The 21,645-nt window shown below is 40.9% G+C and overlaps 1 protein-coding gene across 2 annotated transcripts in view; it reads right to left on the reverse strand.

Annotated features, from left to right (window-relative positions):
* cpne5a (copine Va) overlaps nt 1–21,645 on the reverse strand; it is a 61,012-nt gene that overhangs the window by 11,736 nt on the left and 27,631 nt on the right. For both annotated transcript variants that reach the window (XM_049753101.2, XM_049753099.2), the window contains 8 exons: nt 13,999–14,062; nt 9,160–9,263; nt 8,944–9,048; nt 6,845–6,886; nt 6,679–6,751; nt 5,106–5,159; nt 4,743–4,804; nt 622–668 (listed from right to left, as the gene is read on the reverse strand). In XM_049753101.2, coding sequence (XP_049609058.1) covers nt 622–668; nt 4,743–4,804; nt 5,106–5,159; nt 6,679–6,751; nt 6,845–6,886; nt 8,944–9,048; nt 9,160–9,263; nt 13,999–14,062 — 551 coding nt within the window. The remainder of the gene's footprint in view (nt 1–621; nt 669–4,742; nt 4,805–5,105; nt 5,160–6,678; nt 6,752–6,844; nt 6,887–8,943; nt 9,049–9,159; nt 9,264–13,998; nt 14,063–21,645) is intronic.

Below are 21,645 nucleotides of genomic sequence, written 5' to 3' on the forward strand. Positions count from 1 at the left end.
AAAAATTTCAACCTTGGTCAGCAGTTAATGTTTGTTGTACAAATATTTCAAATATTACAGGTCTGGAAAAAACTGCAGACTTTGTGTGGCTTTAAAAGTCGGCGCCTGGCCTGATGTAAGTGGCCCACCCCTTCCTATATGTTGATGTATGTGCCTCAAATTGAAAAAAGTTTGGACACCACTGACTTAGACGTTGGAGTTTTTGGCAGCATACAATGATTGCCCACGGCTCACCAATTGTAAGATTGCCATCCGGCAAGAGATTTCGTTTGAGAAGCTTTACGGTGGTCACATAAGGTGTGTACATGGCAAGTTTCTCAAATCAGGATCTGTTCTAGACAAACAGAGCAGGGAAAGTCTATCTGCAGGGCTGCAATGGAATTCAGCCTCAATAAAAAGATGGAATCAGCGGATGCTTCCCAGAGCGATAAAACTTTACTGTACCGACTTCATGTCGTTCAAAGGCTTCATGGGGAAGATAATGAAACTCAAAAGCGAATGATTACAACTGCAGTGTGGGCTTCTTTAAAATCAATTCTGTCTTCAAAGAAGAAAACACAAATGGAAATTCTTGTCCAAAACCATTTACGACAGTGATCATATGGAGTAAGAAACACTTACCATTGGAGGCCGTGAAATCGATGGCCACTGTGAAGTGAATTTGCGTCCTGAAAGACAGAAGCAGAAAGAGTTGTTGTTTCTATGGAAAAGGAAGGAACCTTACACTCTGTGCGTCCTGGTAGGACATCTTCCATCCAACCATCTGCCCTCTGTGCCCAGAGAAGCTCCAGGGAGATGTCAGGAAGGCATGAGCCATCTCAATTTCCCCCCAGGGGATGAAAAGCCAATCAGTGCTTGTGGATGGCTGCACTCTGAAATGAGCCTCCACCTTCCAGCAATTTCTATTTGCTCCTCTGTACCTGACCAGTACCCACGTCGTGACATTTCTAGGCCAAAGGAGACCATTAACCTGATCTCCCTTGAACATCTGCCTTGATTTTTTTTTTTTTTCAAGAATGGCCAATTAGACTTCTCAGCTTCTCTGATTATCCAAACCTTCAACCTGTTGACACTTGAGCGAATGAGTTGTGATTGAGGAGTCTGCATTAAAAGAGACCCATTGGAATACCCTTCAAATGGATTTTTTATATATAGATTAGAGGTTGGATTGAAATGCTGGGGAATGAATTCAAATGGGCAAAATGCTGAATGTGTGACTGGGGGAAAAAAAGATTTAAATGGAGTCAGTATGTTTATGAAATTTCTCTACGTTAGTGACATCACTGCTCATGACTTAAAGTCGAAGGACTTTCTACAAGGGAGCAGAAACATGTGGCTCATTGTGATTGGTGTCACTTCCTTTTAAAATAGTGTGAAGGACAAAGGATGGCGAAAGAACGATCAGGCCTTCAGGGGATCAGCGTGTCCGCACGTGCACATACACAAACAAACACATGTGCGCTGTCTGTTTTGGCTTTGGCTACCGGCTCCTCTAATTTCCCTTCCGAGGTGCGTTGGGGATTAGTTGAGGAGCTGAGCCCGCAAATGATTTCACGATGGGAAAATCAATGCGGAACGATGTTGACTGATGCTGCAGGATTGTCTGGCTTTTGGCTCTTATTGCAAACCCTAATGGGCAGGCTGGGATTACTATTTTTATCCCTGCCTCCCAAGCTAGTCGTCTATAAAAGTCATGGAGAATCTTCCTTGACTGATGTTGTGCACTGCAGACAAAGGCGCCATCGTCATTTTCTGCCACCTGATCATAAGTCCATGTATCCAATTGCTTCTCCCTGCAAATAACACTGTGGCTTCCTATCACCCTTTTAATGGTTTTACACAACTAGCCAAAGCAGTAGAAAGGAAAGTGACAAGATGGTGAGAATCTGGCACGCATGCTTTGAATAGAACAATTAAGGTTTGCAAATCACTTTTAATTGTCAAGCTCATTTTTCATTAAGTGGGCTCTGCATCATAGCCCAGAATGTGTTGCCAGGTTTGCATCTGCTACACAAAAAATTGCTTTATGCTTTATGGCCTTCCTTGACTGTCTGTGACTTCTTTGACGCCATTGACCAACTGCAGTAGTAGGTATTTTTCTTACGATTTGAAATCCTATCTTTGATCTAATACAGCACCAATGGCATGCTGATTTGTCGCGTTCCGCTGAGGCAATGACAATATGGTGAGAGGCTCTGAAGTAAGAACGCCCTGCAGGCTCGGAAATGTGTTCCAAGCGGGGTAAGGTACCACAGCTATGTGCTTTAGTTTTGTTGGGAAAAACAAATATGGTTGGATCGATGCAACAGAGGAGAACATACTACAAAAGAGGCTTTTAGGAGAGCATTTCTATAATGTGGTCATTATAAAGTTGAAATCTAAATGACTGACCAGAGATTGTACATACTTTAAGTCTACATAGAGACAAACAATTATTCAAATTTGTAGATTCTAAGCTGTCGGTGAAGCTAGCATGCTAACATGTTGATGGAATGGTGGAAAAGTGACCCAGACCCAATAATAACTTTATCACACAAACCACAAAACCATAGGCCCTATTTTCTGTTGTCAGCGCAGTTTAGTAACTGTGCACACATGGGTGGAGTTTTCTTTCTTTTGGTATTTTTGACGTAATCGGGGGTTTGTAGATCGAAGTTATCTTTTCCAGGCCAATCCTGGAGTATCCCTCATTTGGATCACATTCAGGGTGGTTGGAACGAGATGTGCTGGGTTCTGCATGACATTGGCACATAAACTGCAAGCTCCTCCCTTGCCAATGATGTAGTTGGCTGTACATGTGACATTAAATTAAAGACTGCCTGGACAGACCCAAAAACAAAGCAAAACCCCAAAACAAAACAATGAAGGCTAATTGAAAACACAATTCATGTAGGGCATTCCAAAGAACTCAACTAATTTTTCTTGCAACTGTAAGCTTCGACGCAATCTCGACTGGCCCACTTTTGGCACCCGATCCATGTTTGCCAGTCCCACAGGGGCAAAGCCTTTTGTTTTTAATGAGAGTTGAAGAGACTTCTGGATCGCAGGGTTAAGGTTTAATTTCACAACGAGGGTATCGTGCAAAGTCCTTGGAGACGGCAGGAGTTATTAAAGGTTGCACATTTTCCCTAATTGGTTTGTGTTTGGCAGAAAATAAGAGGCGTAATTACACAAAGTGCTGAGGGTTGAATGAATGAGACCTCAGCTTCATCTGGTCATGGAAAAACATGAAGATCTGTTGTTTGCTTTCCCATGTAGACACTACATCTTTTCCATCATAAGAAACCACTTCACGTCTCCTCGTCTTCATGCCCCTTTTTCTGACAAATGTATTGATACTTCTCTGTTAATAATAATAATAATAATAATAATGCATCAGATTTACACGGCGCTTCATAATGGATACATTATTCACGCACTTGCACATTCACTCTCCAGTGGCAGCCGTCTAACCACCCACTAAAGTGAGTGACACTGGAAGAAAGGCGGGTGAAGTGTCTTTCCCCAAGGACACAATGATACACGACTCGGACAGAGCGGGATTCAAACAGCTACTGGACAACCTGCTCTCACTCCTGAGCTAAATAAAAGGAAATACCGCAGCGATAACTTGAATCTGAGAAAATGAATAACCAAAAATGAAATCCAGACATTACTTTTTAATTAACAGAATTATTTTAAAAACAAACTAACAAAACAGTCCTTAAAAAAATGATAAAAATGACGGTATTCTGAGAAAAGGTAGAAAATAATTCCACCAATGTTTGTCGTCGAATTAGCATCACAAGTGTCTTCAAACTTGAAATCATTGTGCATGCATGAGTGTGTGTATGTGTGCAAGGGAGAGAGAGCAAGCGGGGCAGAGCAATGAGACAGATCTGGGACATAATATTCTGAACAACCAGACAGCTGACAAGTAAAAGCAGGGCACTAAGAAACACGTCCATGTGCAACTGGTTGCCCGGCCTTAATTACAGCTTTCTCCATCTTTTATCATTGTCAGTGACATCGTATCTGAGCTGCACTAAATCTAAAGGGAACCCCGATTGCACTGAGGGGGAGGGGTCATCCATCAAATTGAAGTACTTTGTTTTTGTGGCCTAAAACTGGACATTACAGTGCATAAAAATATTTTAAGAACGTAGAAACTGTTTGCAAATTGTTGAGCTAACTTGGATTAGTCAACTCTTTCACACTAGCATTGGATTTTTACCACTTCGCTATTCTAGGACCAAATCAACTGAGACTGAGCTAGCATGAACTTGAAATAACCCACTGCTATTTATCAAACACTCCACATCGCAAGCATATTTTTACTTAGACAGTCAGCAGCTTGCAGGGAAAGGTCATGCAGCATCAGCGCTTGTTCGTGTCTAATATCACAAACAGACTGAAACCAAACATTCCAGTATTAATTAGTTAAAGCAATAAAACACTCTTTATGCAGGAGTTTTTACAGCATAATTTCTGTTAAAAATGAATAAATTCACCTGGGAACAAGTTGGAATGTCAACTAAATAATTTTATTAACATGAGCGAGGGGGGGGGGGGGGGGCTCTTTTCCTACAGCATCGACCTGAATTAGTATGTAAGTCAATATGTGCCATAGACTACCACTAAAATCCATTCATTTGTCCGTCCATCCATTTTCAACCAGTCAAATCTGCCTGTGCAGTAAACTGAAAGGAATCACTTCAAATGACAAATCGCCCAGCCCTACTATGGCAATCTAGAGGACTCACCCTCCTTTAATGTAATCCAGGAACGTGTGCTCCGACTCCACGCTGAATGACATCAAGGACACCTGATGATGGGGAAAAACAAAATGAAAAGATCTTCAATTTTTGCTCATTAATGGGAGCGAAAGCCAATCATCTAAACAAACACATTAGCCAGTCACCTCTGAGCACAAAATGCCTCATCCATGCCCAATGAGAGTGACTGACGCGTGACCAGAATGTTTTAATTTCATAATCACTGATGAATATATCAATGACTACGGTGTTCATCAGCATACACTTGGCCCCGGACACGAGACTCATTATCAATAAGCTACGAGTGAGTAGAATAAAAACAGAGCTGAGCTTCCTGTGAAATGAACTCACCGTCCCGGAGTTGATGTATCGCTTTTTCTTGAGCTTCTTCTTGGCGTTCACCACCTAGTGTGGAGAGGAGGCAGAAAAGAGGGATGGTGATCACGTGAAAGATTCTTTTTATTCCGCCTCGGGTGATAAACAATAAAAACATCTTTGCCCCGTGTAGCATGCCTGAAAGGGTAATAGAGCGTACACCGAATCCAATAGCGGCGTGAGAATTAGATAGCATAGATCATGCTGCACAGCAACACCGACATTATTCAGAGGGTTGCAGGGCCACGTTGCTCCTGTGAATGCACAATTGAGGCATACGCAAATGGTGTGCCATCGCAGTGATAAGCAAGGCAAGCTGTTTCTGCCGCAGAGAAATCATTCCTTGACAAAGGAGTTTGTCTGTTCTTGGAGCAGAGTAAAATACTTTGAAAAAGGCAGCCAGCTTCCATAAGGCTTCCAGCCAAAATGAGACACAGCCAGAAAAGTCGTTGGCAACTACTTCTACAATCCCAAATTGGATCACAACAATGACACTCCCATACAGTACATGTGTGTCATCTTCAGCTTGTGTGTGTTACACTCAAGCCAAATCTGCTCTAAGTCAACCGATCAAAACAATCACTCTCAACTTTTACAATCGCATTCTCCAATCAGCAAAACAATCACACTCAAAATTTGTATGCTATAACAACCACGCACACACTCGTCATCCAAACATTCATTTCGTGCCGTGTGGCATAATAATCACACTCTTGTGTCATAAAAACAATCACTCCGAGATTCCATTCATTCATCTTCCGAGCTTATCGTGAAGTGGAGCAAAACAATTACTCTTAAAGGTATTTGTGACACAACGGTCACATATTTGTTGTTACAATAATCACTCTACCAGCTATGTGAGGCATAATAATCCATGTCATTATCATTGTTGAAAGCAATCACCTCTGTTGCTCATTTGTATTCCCGCATTGCTGGTCCAGTCTGTTCCGTCCACTTAACCTCTTTCAAGGCAATTGGGACAGAAGCTACCCGATAGGCATTTCCAATAGCGTAGTTCAAATACGCATAACCCGGAAAGTCCATTGTCACTAAACGTGGGATAACAACAATGTCATCTTAACTGGGCAAAGTAGGCAATATTTTTTTCCAAAAGGTCAAATTCACAGAAATTGAGGAGACGAAATTCTCCAGGCACAAACTGGATGTCCTTCCTCAGAATAAAATGTTGGATAATGAAAGTAACTCATCTTTGGACTGTGCTTCATTTAACCCTCTTGTTCCACAGTGCCTCATCGTGACACAATCGATTAGAATCATAACCTCTTCTGAAGTTATTAAACATACCCTTAGTCCCATAATTTAGATTTTTTTTCACTGCATTTATAACGTCCGTCAATTCCACAAAGGTTCTGCTAATCGCGGACCGGCCTGGTCCTTATCGTCTAATAACATTTGTTAATTTAAATAAACAACGCGTTTTAAAACCTCATCTGCGAATAAGCAGACCCATCTGTCCATTTCAAAATTCAAATGTGGCTCGTGGGGGACCAAAGTTGTGCGTGTGCCAACAGTGCTAATCTGCACCCACCTCATACACGTTCACGTTCGGACCCCGACATAACTCTTTGTAGCTACTGGTGAATTCGCCAATGAAGTCGTGGCTTGGGAGAGAATGAAAAAAAAAAAAAAATGGCATTCATTACAGTTCATGCTGATACAAGAATGTGTGTTTGTGTGTGTGCGGTTTGTCTGACCTTCCATCTCTGTCCCAGTCATATACTTCCACTTTGATTGTCCTGTAAAAAACAAATGAAAAACAACAGGATGAAGACATTTGTTATTGTCAAGGTGAGCGCGTCTAACACGAAACAAAATAAGCTGCCAAAAAGTGATTCATGGCAGGAAAAAAACCCAGCTCCCTTCTATCTGCTACTATATTAACTATAAAAAAAAAACATCTGAAACAATTTTCAAAGGATATAATGCACCATTTGTGTGATGATTCCAATACTCCAAACATACAATTTTGTGTTTGACCCGAGGCCCAAGTTTCTAGCAGTAATAGAAGTCACGGGAATCTTCTGTACTTAGCATGATGATTCAGCAGAAGATCTAAAGAGCGCTGCTCGTACAATATTCAACTGTCAGCATTTCAATAGGATCATTTTGAGCCTGATGCCAGCCGAAGAGTTCAAACGCAAACTCTTTTTTGTGTGATTTGAGGAAAATGATTGTTTTCTTTTTCCTTGGTTCCAGGTTAAAGCTTATAATTTGTATTCAGGGTATTCTAAGCGAATATAAATGAAGCAATTATGAAAGGGATTTGAGCGTATAACAAAACAACTCCAGGAAAAAGCTTTTCTTCAAAAGGAGACAAGTTTATCGTTTATATGTTGTTTGGTATTGCTGGGCTTTTAAAATAACCTATTGAACGATGCAGTTTGTTCAGCGTGGCTCTAGTTTTGTCTTATTGCTGCTTGATAGCTTTTGTGTTTCAACTCTTCAGTTGAAGGAAATAAAAACAGGTGCCTAATGCAAGTAGGTACTTTGAGTTGTTGAAGTTACGACCTGTTGCTTAGTTGATTTTAGTTTTGTTTTGTGGTCAACAACGCTTCAGATAGCCACCACTTGAGTGGATTAAAAAAGCAATATATTACCTAAATTCCCTTGCTTAACTTCCCATGGAAATTTCCATAAACCTTTCTGGGGATTTTCCATCCCTTTGCAACCTGAAACTCGCTGTAAGCTGAGGTGGTTGAGGGAAAAGCCAAAGATAGAAAACCTCCTCATGGGAGAGAGCATATATTTTTCCAAATTAATTGGGCCGGGGGGCTCGAAAGCGACTGAGCAAGCCGGGGGGGGATTCACTTGGAATGAGCAAAGACTTTGCCTCTCTTTGAACGGCTTTCATGAAAAATTGCTGCTGCTGCTGCTGCTGTCAATTCTGTCTCAGCGGGTCCAAAAGGAGGCAACGCCACGGAAGCTGCCCATTTTTGCCCATCGGGGTGGGCAAAGCGCCCTTTGCCTTGCTCTCTAATCTGGACCACCAAAAATTTACAAGCATTAAGTAGCCCATTCAATCATGTTAATATCCAAGACTTGGCATCTAAAAATACAGCAGGTTTTAACAAAAAAAAATTGTAAAATTTCTTTCATATAATGTAGAGAACAAGCAAAAAAAAAACTCATACATATTAATGTGCGAAAAGGAGGCAAGGTTCTAAATGACAGTGGCTACTCTGGCTCGCCCAAATCCTCAAAGGTGTCGTCGAAGGCTCTCCTCCATCTGTCTGACCCAATTACCTCGCAGGTGACCAGAGATGGACGGCAATAGAGCAAAAACATGTCTTCGGTGACACCCAGCGTGCCAAAGGGGCCAAACTTTGACCACATCAACACATCATCCGACACACACACATGCAGCCCCCCCCCCCCCCCACACACACACACACACATACATAAACCTTTCTGAAGCTGCGAGAAGTACAGCAACTTCACTTTTCTTCATTATTTTGTGGTTGCGCCGATTCACGCCCCTCCCCGCCTCAAAATAATAATAAACTGAGCCACAAAAAAGGAGCAAGTGCAATCTGTTTACAACTCGTGACATCCCTTTGTGGGTCATTCACTTACCTTGGATTTTACACTCCATGCTTTAAGTGACATTTTTAATTCTTTTGCTGGCTCCGTTGCAATATTTGTCAAGGGAGGGGATGGGGTGCATGGAATTAGATATCTTCAGATTGACATCAGGACTCTTTCAAATGTGACGAAAGATGATAAGAATTTGATACCTACCAATGCACTGCCGGTGAAGAGCAGCCGTAGCATATAAATGATGACGTGGGCCTACCTGTCGTAATCTCCGTTGCAGAGCGCCCGCACGGGGATGGAGAAGGGCTGCCACACAGGGTTCAGCGTGTTCTTCACCACCTCGGTCTTGTGGCAGATGGTGAACCTGAAAATGGAAGATCCAAACAGATTTGAAGCGCACATCAAAGTTTTTCAAGTCTGCGCCGCCTTTGATTTAGCTTTACAAGACTATTGACAATGCAAGAGACAAACTTACGTGCCATCCTCGTTACTCCTGTAGAAGACCATGAAAGGGTCCGACTTGCCGAAGAAGTCCTTTTTGTCCAGTTTGTTGGCGCAAAACTGCATTGTGGTGTAGTCCTTTAGAGGGTGAAAAAAGGTTGTGGAATTTGCAAGTCCCAAAATATACTTGCATGTTAGCTAGGTGTGAGTTTAAATGTAAATGCTTGTTTGTTTAAAAGTACTCAGTCATTGATTAGCGGGCAGAATTATTGTTTGTGTAGAAAATGGGCCAATGTGTTGCTTTTTCATTATTGGCCTGTTATTCGGGGTGCTGGGCTTTATATTGTGGCCACAATATAAATGCTAATTTGTGGCCCAAATGTGTCGTAGCCTGGTATTGTCAGAGGACTGACTTATTCACAAGACTGTTTCGATACTCGTCCGAGCAAAAATCTTCAACGTATGTCTGAGGATTGAAATTGCATTGCCCACCCAGACTGCCTCCACATATCCCGCTTCCTTTTTCTAGCTTGAATCTCCTCAGCCCCCTGCCAGGAGTTCTTCCTTAGCACGTTTGCTTGTCCCTGGGGCTGATTCTTCTGACACGGCAATGAAGTATATGTGTCCCCATGCTGCTCTCAGTGATTCATGGATAATAATGACAACGGAGAGTTTCCCTTCCTGTGTGTGGATTACAGATTTGATTTCAAAACCAATTCCTAAGCCTGTCTGTCTGGACAGGGAAGATGGACAGTGCAGTGGTGTGACTCGACTTGCCAGTTTTGGGCCCGAATTCTTGCTTTGACTTGCTGGTAAATATTTGAGGTACGAGCACTGTATGACGGCAAAGAAAATCGAATCATTTCACAGCAAATCAAATCTTTTAAAATTCACAGCTATTGTGAATTCAAACAGTACAAGTAATGTGCAAGGCAAAACACAAGTGGTCAACACTCACAATCTATTTTGGAATAGTGATGGGATTTTTCATTTAGGTGGGGTCAACACAATTTCTAAATACTAAACTTACGCACAGCAACGGAAAGACTTTGTTTGTTTTTGTCGTCTATCCTGCTATTGAATGAAAACTATTGAATGTCTATTGAATGAAAACTACTTTGTTGATCAAAGGAGCAGGAGACTAGATCTGAACTTTTGCGCATGGAGGAGGCACCTCCGTACACGATGCGTGCACAGGGAATATGTGAGTGCAGCTAAGAATACACTAGAAAGGCTAGAATTACCATAATTACACTCATTTGTGCACCATTTCATTGTAGGCCGCCATTAGAAGGACAATGAACATGGCCTTAAAACCGCTCTTGCTATCAGATGGTGGTCAGGCTCTTAGCTATGGTTTACTAATGAGACTGTGCAGTGGGAATGTAAAAGACATTATATGAGAAAGCCCTGATGTCTACAGTACTAGTTATACACCGCTCCCTTGTGGACCGTTTTTGATGGGTTTTGACAGAAAGACCAAGCAAGGCAAGAGAAAACATTGGCAAAACATGACCCGTAACTTGTACACTCTAATTCGGAAAAAGCAAAAGAGAGCAGGAAGTGGTTGCACAAGTGCGCACACCCTCTTGTATCAGAAGAATTTGCCAATAACGCACGCAACTCATGTTTACTGCAAATGAATTTAACTGTTCTGGTAGGTATTTCCTGATATTTCTTCTAGCAGAGGCCTGAAAATTTTGGACCCCGGTTTGCGTGCCACTGGTGGAGTCTTTACAACCCTCCAATACACAGAAAAAGAGTTTCATCTTAAAAAGGCAGACGGATCCACCATTCTGCCTGACCAAGATGAAAAGGATGAGTTGACAAAAAAAAGAAAATACGATGACCACAGAGTGCTGATTTCATAGCATCTATTAAAATACCCCCCTATTGTCAATGTTGTTCCCAATCAAACATTTTATGTTTCCAATCATCACGGCAGGGATGTTGAAAACAGTGAAGCGCTGATTAAAATATTCAGTGGCGGCAAAACGAAACAGCCTCTCTCATGTCGTTTTTGTTGTTTTCCCATTCCAGTCATTGCCAGCTCTTTTGTAAAATTGGCGAGTCCACAACGGTCTTTTCCTTTTGCATTTGGTGTCATGGTGAAGTCACAGAGCCATTCCCACAAATTTATACCCTCCACTGTGGCTTTTTAGGGCTTTTTTTTTTTCTCAACAGAATGCCTCACATTCTGTAATTGTCCTGTTTAGTAGCCTCCACGCTTTCACATTTAGTTGACAAATATCATTTAAAGGTGACGTAATGATGTTAGTGACTTCATGTTTGGGTACAATTAGACATTTATAAAAAAAACAAGGTACCACACACACAGCGCATTAACGTTGTTAGCTAATACTTGCTTGATGTGATCAAAAGTTTGGGGTTTTAGGCAAAAAATGTAAAAAAAGTAAATGAAAGTAAAAAACAATATATTGATTTAAAGTAAAGAAAAAAAATTGGCACTGACTTTCCAGCTAGACAAAAAGTAAATATGCAGGGCGGAGGAAGTTTTCATTCAAAAAAAGATGAAAAAATCAAGTAAATGAAAGTACAAAAAAATATATATTGGATACACATTATTTTTAATGTGTAAGGAAATTGGATAGCAGCCAGCACGAGGGCGGAGTTTTAAAGTGAAACCAATTTAAGATAAAAATCAAAAAGCTCATATACAGCACAGCACGCTCTGAACGAGTGGGAATAAAAAGATCCCTTTGTGCCTTTACTGCTGTGTGTCATTGTGCTTTTTCTCATTTGCATCCGCCAGAGTGTTGGGGCGGATGTTAGATGGAGTGTGTGTTAATAGTGAGCACTAAAATTGGAAATATTAGCATAGAGCCAAGTCAATTACCCATCGAGTCACTGCCTCAGGTAGACATTCTGGAAAATGTGGCTAAGTGGCTGAATTAACTCACCCAGGAGAGTGAAAATGAATTTACCAGTGATTTCGTCAGTGATAAAATCACTTTGTCACTGGGTTGAATCATCCAGCACGGCCTTTCTTAAACGCTCCCGGAAGCCAAGCACACTCACTTCAACAACCAGACAGAGTTGGCACACCCTTGGTCACTCACACACACCTTAAAATGACGTAAAAAAAAAAAAAAATCAATTTAAAGACACATCTCATCCCCCAAAATGTTTTCCAGTGAGTAATCTATTCATCCATTACCACAAACTCATCTATGCTATACATAAAAATAAATGGCATAAAGATGATTTCATTTCAAATCTGTATTATGTTTTAAATAGTCATCTATTAAATTGCACTTCGATAAAAATATAGAGAAATAACAAATACAATGAATATAAAGAATTAAACTTGGTCACTGGGGGCAAGATAAAGTATGCACTCCATATCGTCTGTCTACATGTATTGCTCCACCATTTGTGTTCAAATATATCGATGGTAATTATTAGCCTGACCATAGCATTTTCATTACGAGTTATCTTTAAGCTACTGCAGGCATTGCTAAGCAAAACGGTTTGGTTGTTTGATACACACAATTTGTAATTGTAATTGTTTTATGTTTAGTTTGACAGTAAATTTCATCTGGAAGCCCATGCAACATTCATATCTCAAGTTTGCACCCGCAAGTCATAATAAAAAAAATTGCCTAAACGGCGGCTCGTATTTAGAAGAATATGTAACTTGTAACTCAAGGTTCCACTGTAGCCCCGAAAAATAAACACTAGTAGGATAGGTTCCACAGGGGAGAAAAAAAAACGGTAATAAATGAAATCCTAAATAATAAAGCACAAACGGGCAGGACCACTATAAATCTAAAAAGTTCCATCCAAACTACAGTCCAAAGTAAATGTCAGTAACTAAAGTCAGTAAACAGAGGACTATTTTATAGCCATTGTGCTTTGTTGACAAAATAAACAATGTGGTTGAGTGCTTGTGAAGCTCAAATTAAAAAGAAAAACACATCAGTGAATAGTAGGAAAAGCTTGTTAAACAACACCTGCTTCTCTCTCTTTGTGTCGAACAGCAAGTAAGCAAGTATCGAACCATTTGATGCTTCCTTGCTTACATATCATTAAATATGCATGGAGGAAATGCACGAGGCTGCACTGACAACTTTATAGCAAGAGGGAAACGAGTTATGAACGTAAAGACATCCCTCGGCTTCACTGGCAGAATTTAATAGGATTGTTTACTATCCTTCTTGAGCCAGTAGTGATCATTAACACATAGCCTGGAATCAAGGCACAACATAGCGGGAGTCTATGGATGTATGTATGGTTGTATGTATGGTTGTATGTAAATCTACAATTTAAGCCACTAATGTGCGATAAAAGAAACAAAATAAAACAAAATGAAGCAAAACGGTGAGACCATTTGGATATAGTCACAGCCAATCTTGTCAAAGCACAGTGGTATACACGCATCGGATGCCAAGTGGGTAAACGAGCTGACTGCCTAACATTAAATCCAGCCTAACATTTACGACTCTCACTGCAATATGCACGAATTTATTATCCACTCTGAGAAACAGACCACAGGCACACAATGCTCCATAAAATCAAAGACCCAATCAGTTCATCTGGCGTTATGCAGAAACAAGCCATTCCCTCTTTAAGGCCATGTGTCGATTTTTGCCAATGCTCGCGACGGCATATCTGTTTAAACTGCTGCACGTTTATGTTTAGTGAGCGGCAGAGTGTTATGTTTTGTGCTGGCATTTCCTTATTTTCAGGTCATGTGGGAAGACAATCTGTGTTTTTATGCAGTACGATAACTTTTGAATGCAATTTTTCTTTCTGCAGTTCACAACTGTGAGCCAGTCGTGCGAGCAACTTATCAAGTGTGCAGGCCGATGCATAATATATCCCCTTGTGATGTTGTAAGCGGGAAACTTACTCTGCAGTTGCCCAACTCCTCAGCAGACAATATAATGGTCCCGCATTTCTTCCCGGGTATACCACTGCAGAGAGAAAGACAGGAAAAAAACAAATGATTAGAATCACCAGGGCACGTCACAACTGACGGATGCTTTGAACTGAAGAAAACAACAGCGGCTAGCAACGTGACACATTTGTCATGTAAAACTGCACCGACGATACACCGGAGAAATTGTGTGACAACTCTAATGAGCGCATGATTTGGTTTCTCCGCTGCGGCTGCATCTACTTCGACTTGCATCTTTTTTTTTTTTTTCATCTTGATGCAATGTGGTGGAAAACTGGTGAAACACATGAGCACATGAGATGTGCCTGAAAAAAATCCCATCAGAGCATGAACACTTATTAGAACAGCAGAGCGGCTACGGTGGTTTAGCAATCCTATTATGTGAGCACCATATTAGAAGATCAATTGCTCCGTTGATGATTCGTATTTTGCTCTTTTTCCAAGCGGGATGTTGATGAGCTTTTCGTTCAGTTCTCACATCCTTGACAATAAAAAAAATTCAACATATTCTCACTGCTTGTCTTCATTGACGTAAGGTTACAGGTAGAACCAGGACTGGTTGCCAGACCAGCAATTGGACTAACATATAGCCAGGGGGGAAAATATCCTTAATCTGTATATTTCTGACATTTTAAATCTAAATAACTTTAGTCAATCAAAAGAGCATCACCACTGATCTCAAAAGATGCATTAGAATTCTAATTAGAATGGAACAAATTCAGAAAACGTTAGTGGAAAATATCTACTAGTATGTAGTACGTATATTAATTGCTATAATTAATATTCATTGGCCAAACGTTGAGCTGATCTTATCGTTATTCTTCTGGCAAATTAATTTGGGAGCTTTAACATGCCCAAATTATATCTGCGAGATTAAGTTGGTTTCCAACCAGACACCCCACCACACAAAACAGAGTGAACATTAAATTTTGGCAAAAAGTAACATTTCGAGGAGTAGGCAGTTGTCATTTGACCAAGAATATGTCATGATCCTGTGTCTTTGACATTGTAAGGAGGGGCTAAGCAGCTCTTATTACAAATCCTACAGGCGCCCCTATGACGCCTGATCTTTTAACGAGGTGAGAATATGAATGAAGCGTCAAGGGCTGGCACTCTCTCGTTGCTTCTTCAAATTCTGCGGAGACCCTTTTCAAGGTGAATTAAGCATCCTTGAATTATTGATGTTTCGGGCTGAGTCGTCGTTTGATGGAAACCTCCGAGGAGCCAGTAAACGTTTCATAGCTGAGGCCAAGCCATAGTGGTCGAGTCATCACCGCAGTCATTTTAAAATGTGTTGGCCTCAAAAGAATCTTTTTAATCAGCTGCATGTTATTGAGTGCTAAAAGGGGAGATGAGTGACTTTTTAATATCTTGTATAAAAATAGCCCATCCAAATTTGAAATTAAATGACTCAGTCCATCTCCACTTATCTGCATATTTCTGAAGGTTGGCCAAACAATTAACAATTTATGCAACCAAACAGTGAGTTTCTTCTGACTTTGAAGTTAGGCTGGTTAAAGTTCCAGAATGGCAGAACAGTTATCATGTCAAAGCCAAAACATAACGAGCGTTTCAGTGGTATCACAGGTGTGTGTGTGTGTGTGTGTGTGAGCGAGCCATTTTTGTGGGGTCCGCAGTTTAGTGTTAGGTAACAGTGTTAGCTTCCGAAATGCAGCACAAACTTTGTGCTGACATGGCGGGGTTATATCGGGGTGTGTGCCCATTTGCGCATTCCGGGCTCTGCTGCGCTGAGTAGATGCCACTGCCGAGGGGGATGGCCAAACACCCACGGTGAAATCGAGTACCATCTTTGTCAATCTAATAAAAACCTGGCTTGCTATTGCCCAGCAAAATATGTTTCTAATTGTTTACCTCGATGAAAGCGTGTGAGAGAATGTACTGCTGAATGTGAAGTGCGACCGGTACACTTCTTAATGACAAATTTGCTCAAAATACATTGAATTATGTTATTTTTAATTAAATTCATCTATGACAATTTAAGACTAATCATGACTAATCACAATCTTCCACGGAAACCATTATGTCTCATCTATAGTAAGCTATCTTTAGAACAGGCCAGCGGCGTGTGGGTGCCACCTGGTTCCTGTGGGGAAACATGTTGGTGACCCATGATCTGAAATCTCCGCTGCCTCCCTGATGTTCACAACCTCATAGTGGAACCTGGATCTCGACTAAAACATGGAGCAGAATATCGACCTGTCGATCCGTAGAACGTTCGTGTTCACCACCAGGCAGTGGACAACGAGAATCTACTGGATCCTCACAAGAACCTAATGAAGGACACCGAGCCTAGAACCTGCTGATGATCATTCTAAACACCTACAAATGTTGAGAATGCTTTTAAATTGTAATAAATGTGGCTAACAATACAGTAACTGTAAATTTATCCCCCAACGTTTTTTTTTTTTTTTTTTTTAATATCAACTGGTGATTGGAATGCTCCTTTGATGATGAAACAATGTGAAACGTGCAGCTTCCCACGCTAACCTGCTTTACAGACACGGCCCGCTGTAGGTAATGCGAGCCAACAGCTTGCGAATCTGCAGCGGCTCAACCTGCAAATGAGCTCAGTGGTGCTTTATGATACAGTCTTGAGTGCTTTTCTGTTTTCGCTCCAGCATCAGCTCTTGTGCCCTGAGAATGAAGCACCTTGGAAATATTTGGCAGAGGTTCTGGGTAATATTTCCGTTCCCTGACACACATGCATCTGAGCCAGCCTAATTTTGTTGCCCATTCAAAAAATTTTTTTGACATGAGGGGCACTCAGGGCCTTTGTCCCACCCTTTTGCATGCAAATAGGGCCTTAAAATCTATTCTTTGACTCACAGGAAGATTGTGTAAAGATTTTAGGACTGGTATGAAGTGGTCCAGTTTTCTGGTACTCGTAATAACTCGAGCAGAAGTCGGGGCTTTTCTGCGTATTGTTGAGACAGAAGATTGTAGAGATGTTCTTCCAGAGCCAAGGGTGTCAAACTCATTTTTGTCTTGGGCTGCATCGTTGTCATAGTTTTCTTCGGAGGGCCATTATGACCGTCAACGCCTTTTATTATATACAGTATAGGCTACAAAAATGAACAAAATTATGAATAACTATTTTTGAAATCGGAGACTACAATAAAAAAATATATCAAATATTTAAAAAGATGAATGGTAATTGCTAGAAATACCTCTAATTTTCAAAAGTGAAAACAATTTCAAATTTTAGTATTGACACATGAAGTTGATGCACAATTTGTCTTTGCGGGCCACATAAAATGATGTGGCGGGCCGTTTCTGGCCCCCGAGCCTTGAGTTTGACATCTTGTTCCAGACGCTAATTTATATGCAGCCCTCACAGCTTTTAGATGAGTTATAAAATTCAGATCTTTATAATTGTGTGATTTACTTTCTTTTCTCTCCCTCTGTTGCCATCTCTCTCTCTCCAAATTGTTTGTCGGGGAGAGATTATACTCGAACAGAGAGAGGAGGAAGGAAGTAATTGTTGATGCTGCTCACACGAGGTCATTAATATGAGGGATGCTCTTGATATTTAACAACGCTGCAACGTGTCACATCAGAGGAAAGGGGAGGTGCTGTCTGCTCAACAGTCCGAGTGTGAGCACGCAAGAAGATGATTCTTTTTTTTTTTTTCCATACAGCGGCTGGTGCAGGGTGCGGTCTTCATGTTTGCAGCCGTATGCTCGGAAGAAACAATAAGACACATAAATAATTCAATCATGTATGAATTATACTAATATTTAAGATTACACTGAGTTTCATTGGTCTGGTATAAACCTGCTGTTTTGTTGCAGGTCAAATTATAACCCATTTGACATTATTTATATTATCGCTTGCTTGTCCTTGCTTTCTTCTAGTCGTGGAAGCAGAGCCCAGAATGTGTGGCAAATTAACGAGTGCCCAAGCCAGTGCCATAAACATTCTGCTCATCTCCAACTGCAGGGAAGGAGCCATTGAACTAGAGCAGCATTTCTGACACTTAAAGATCAGCTTGAGAAAAATGGTGAGCCGTGATTGGTTGTGACCTGAGACCTGGCAACTGCAATGTCATTTTCAGTAGACACCAAGGGGCAAAATGGCCACCCACTGAGATGGATCAAAACAGGTGGATGATAGGGTTGACAACTTAAATCTCCATCAGTTTCATTTTTCATCTTCCACAAACACTGCATTAATCAGAACACCGTGTTTCAACAAATTGGGCTGCACAGAACATATTATTACAAACAAAACTTTGGGGTTGATTTCCCCTTTAATTTCACACTTGATAGGTGGGCATGGACTCCAGAATGACAACTTTTTTTGATTTGTATACAAACATTAAAAAGTCAAATGTGTCAGCGCTAAACAAAAAATAATTGCGTCGCTTGAAGCATGCAGCATAAATCCAGCCAAAAAACTAAGCCATTGGAAAGTTGCCACTTAACGGAATAATTTCATTGCAAAGGAAATCGCACTGAATCAACATTGGCCTGAATGAGCATATGTGCCCGGTGACAGAGGTGAGTCAGGGAGCAGCAGTAATCTGGCCCAATGCCACCACGAATGCTCAGAACCACATCTCACCTCAAAAGAAGACCACAAGGTTTCCAAAAGGCATGAAAGGGGGATTATACAACTAATCCTCTTAATCGTCACACATCGATAAGCATCCATAATCCGTCACCTCAGCAGGGTTTTTAAAAAGTGCTAATTCAAACGACATTAAAACACAAAATGTTCTTCAGTGAGAAGACTTGCCTCTATTTAACTCTAGTTAAGCGCTACGTATTGTTGACTGGTCAACAACGCAATGCCATGTCTCCAAAATGTAGCCTGGCCAATCACAGTGCAGCAGAGAAAAACAAACCCAGATGTCAAAGTAACATCCGTTCATCCAGATAGGTTTCATAGAAATATTTGTTTTCAGTTGAAAAGCAGTGTGGAGGTCCATTGAGTAGTTCATCCAATTTCAATGGCACATTTCTGGAGAGATCTGTTGACGCTTAAAATGTACCACAAAAGAGGAAGTGGCAAACTGCACAAAGATGCATCCTTGCATCACTGCACAGTGAGCAAAGGCTTTTGTACATGCGTAACAGAGGCAATGAAAAACTTTCTGTGCTGATGTCCACTAAAGGTTCAAAATGATTTCTTTTGAATAATTCAGGTGGTCATTATGGTGTGTAGAACTTTACATAAGAAAATGTGAAAAATACTTTTCAGTGTCATTGTCTAGCTGTTCTTTCCATTTTGTTGAGCCAGGGTAATTTTCTTGACATTATATCATTTGATTTGCCCGCAGCAAGAGCAGAACATCCCACTTTCAAGAGCAATGCTCCCTTCATTTTGTTGTTACACAACTTCTGTATTTACAGATGTCTTCTGGCCTTTATCTCCATTTTAGTTTCAGGCCACTGCTGAATAATGGCCTTCATATCACAGGGTTTCCTTGACCTCCCCACGGTGCTTAAAGTAGACCGTGGGTACAATCTGCACTTCATTTTCTTTCGATGAATAGATTGACGAGCGGCAAGCGTTCACTTTACCTCCCATGCGCGCCGTCGTTGCCGCTCGAGGGAGCTTTCATCTATCGTACTGGTGCAAACGCACAAACTATAAAAGAAGAATGACTATAAATGGCGTCATCTTCGCAAAAGAGGAAAACTTTCAATGATGGTATAGTGACAGTTTGGAATTAATTACTAATAGAATTGATCTCAGTGGCAAAATATGTAATGACAGTCAAAGAAAAGGAAATGGAATTTCGATCTAACGTAATATAATCCGTCCTTGCGGCATCTCGATGGATGCAGTGAAATGGCTTCGTGCACACGCTATTCTCAGAGGCGCTTCAATGTTACAGCGTGCCTATACAAGTTGCCGGGCCAGCGGTAAAAGGTTAATGCCGCCTGTATAATGAACTCCATTATCTTGTAACATATGCAACCGCTTCCCACGGGCTGCACGCAACATCCCAAGCCTTTCACCTGCATCGGTCACTCATTTAGCCTTCCATTTGTTCAACCATCAACAACAATAATGCATGTCTCTCTTTAAAAGCCGATTATAAACACAGGCTTAGGACTGTCATTACTTCGATTGTCCTAATAAATATTGATGGAAACTGTTGTTTTGATTATAATGTATGAAGAACATTGATCTAAAAAAAACCACATTCATTTTCTGTAGCACTTAACAGTTCATAGGTGAGCTGTAGCCTATCAATTGGTTGCCTGCCAAATTGCACTCAAGTCAGTCAATATAATGTTCAAACCCCAGGAGTATGAATAATTTCGGGCTTGACTGGAACATACATTTTTCAAATTTATTTGCGTATGCAGCGAAAACCCACTCAACCATAAACAGAATATAAACTTCATACCAAGGTCTAATCTAACTGAAACTGCATTTTATGTTTATAAACTTAATTCACTATATATTTTAGAAATGTCATTAGTTTCATTTTTGCAACGATTTTGCTCTAAAATCTAAATAAAATCAACAGAATTTTAAAAAACAAAAGTCAAAATGAAATAAAATAAAATCTAACTCTAAACTCATAAAACTGCTGGTTCAAAAACAGCCCAATTTGGTTCAAAATTGAAACGACCGGCTAATTTGACCTCCAACTTTTAAAACATCCCCTTTTTCTTTTTCTGGATAGAAAACACCCCCCGCAAAAAAAAAAAAGGGTCAAATTGACCCGACTTAGCATGTCGGTCCCAATTTTAACCCACCAGTTGTTATGAAAAGTCCAGCACGATTGTAACCCTGCTCCACACAGGAAGTTTGGAATCAAACCTACAACTTCAGAACTGCCAATCCCTCTGTGCCGCCAAGCCCCGGTTCATTGCCGTTATATTTCATACAGATGTCAACATTAGTTAGACTGGCACAATCTCACCAATTCTAAAACAAGCATGGGAAGCACCAGGGCGGAATTTAGAACAGATCGGATCTCACACGTCAATTCGTCAAATACAATTAATCAGTCATAAAATACCAACGGTAGGAGAGACCAAAGGCGCATGGTGGGTCGGTGAGAAAACTAAAATAGAGGTTAGACGATGTGGATTTGGAGAGCACATTAAGTGGTCCAGGAAAGTGGCTATAAGGAGGGAGGGTAGATGAGAGGTGAAGTGTGTAAAATTGGAGGAAAAGGGACCTCAGAAAGCAACGTGCCTGGAGGAGGGCTCCTTTAAAAGCATAGCTAACACATTTCCTTTCTACTTTCATTCCTCGAGTCCCAGTTTCAGAACCGTTGGCTGCATGACAAGGAAATGGAGCCGCGCCATTACTTATTAACAAATATTGGGTCTTAGATCTTCCCAACGGAAAGGACTGAATGAAAACCTATCAACAACTCTATCTGAAATACCATCACCGGCTGCCGTTGCCAAGTGACATGTTGCATCGGTTGAGTAGCAGAATCAATACCGTTGACGTGTTCGCGGCCCAAGGTTTGCTGCTTCTCATCTTGTTATCAGCACCAAAGGGCACTTAAGATAGCACTTTCAATACCATCGCCGTATTTCTTGTGTGAAGAAGGAAAAAATGTGTAGAGAAGTGTTAAATCCAAATATTAGGCCTGTCTGTCTG

Source organism: Syngnathus scovelli, chromosome 2, assembly GCF_024217435.2.
Source record: "Syngnathus scovelli strain Florida chromosome 2, RoL_Ssco_1.2, whole genome shotgun sequence".
In the NCBI taxonomy this organism is placed as follows: Eukaryota; Metazoa; Chordata; class Actinopteri; order Syngnathiformes; family Syngnathidae; genus Syngnathus; species Syngnathus scovelli.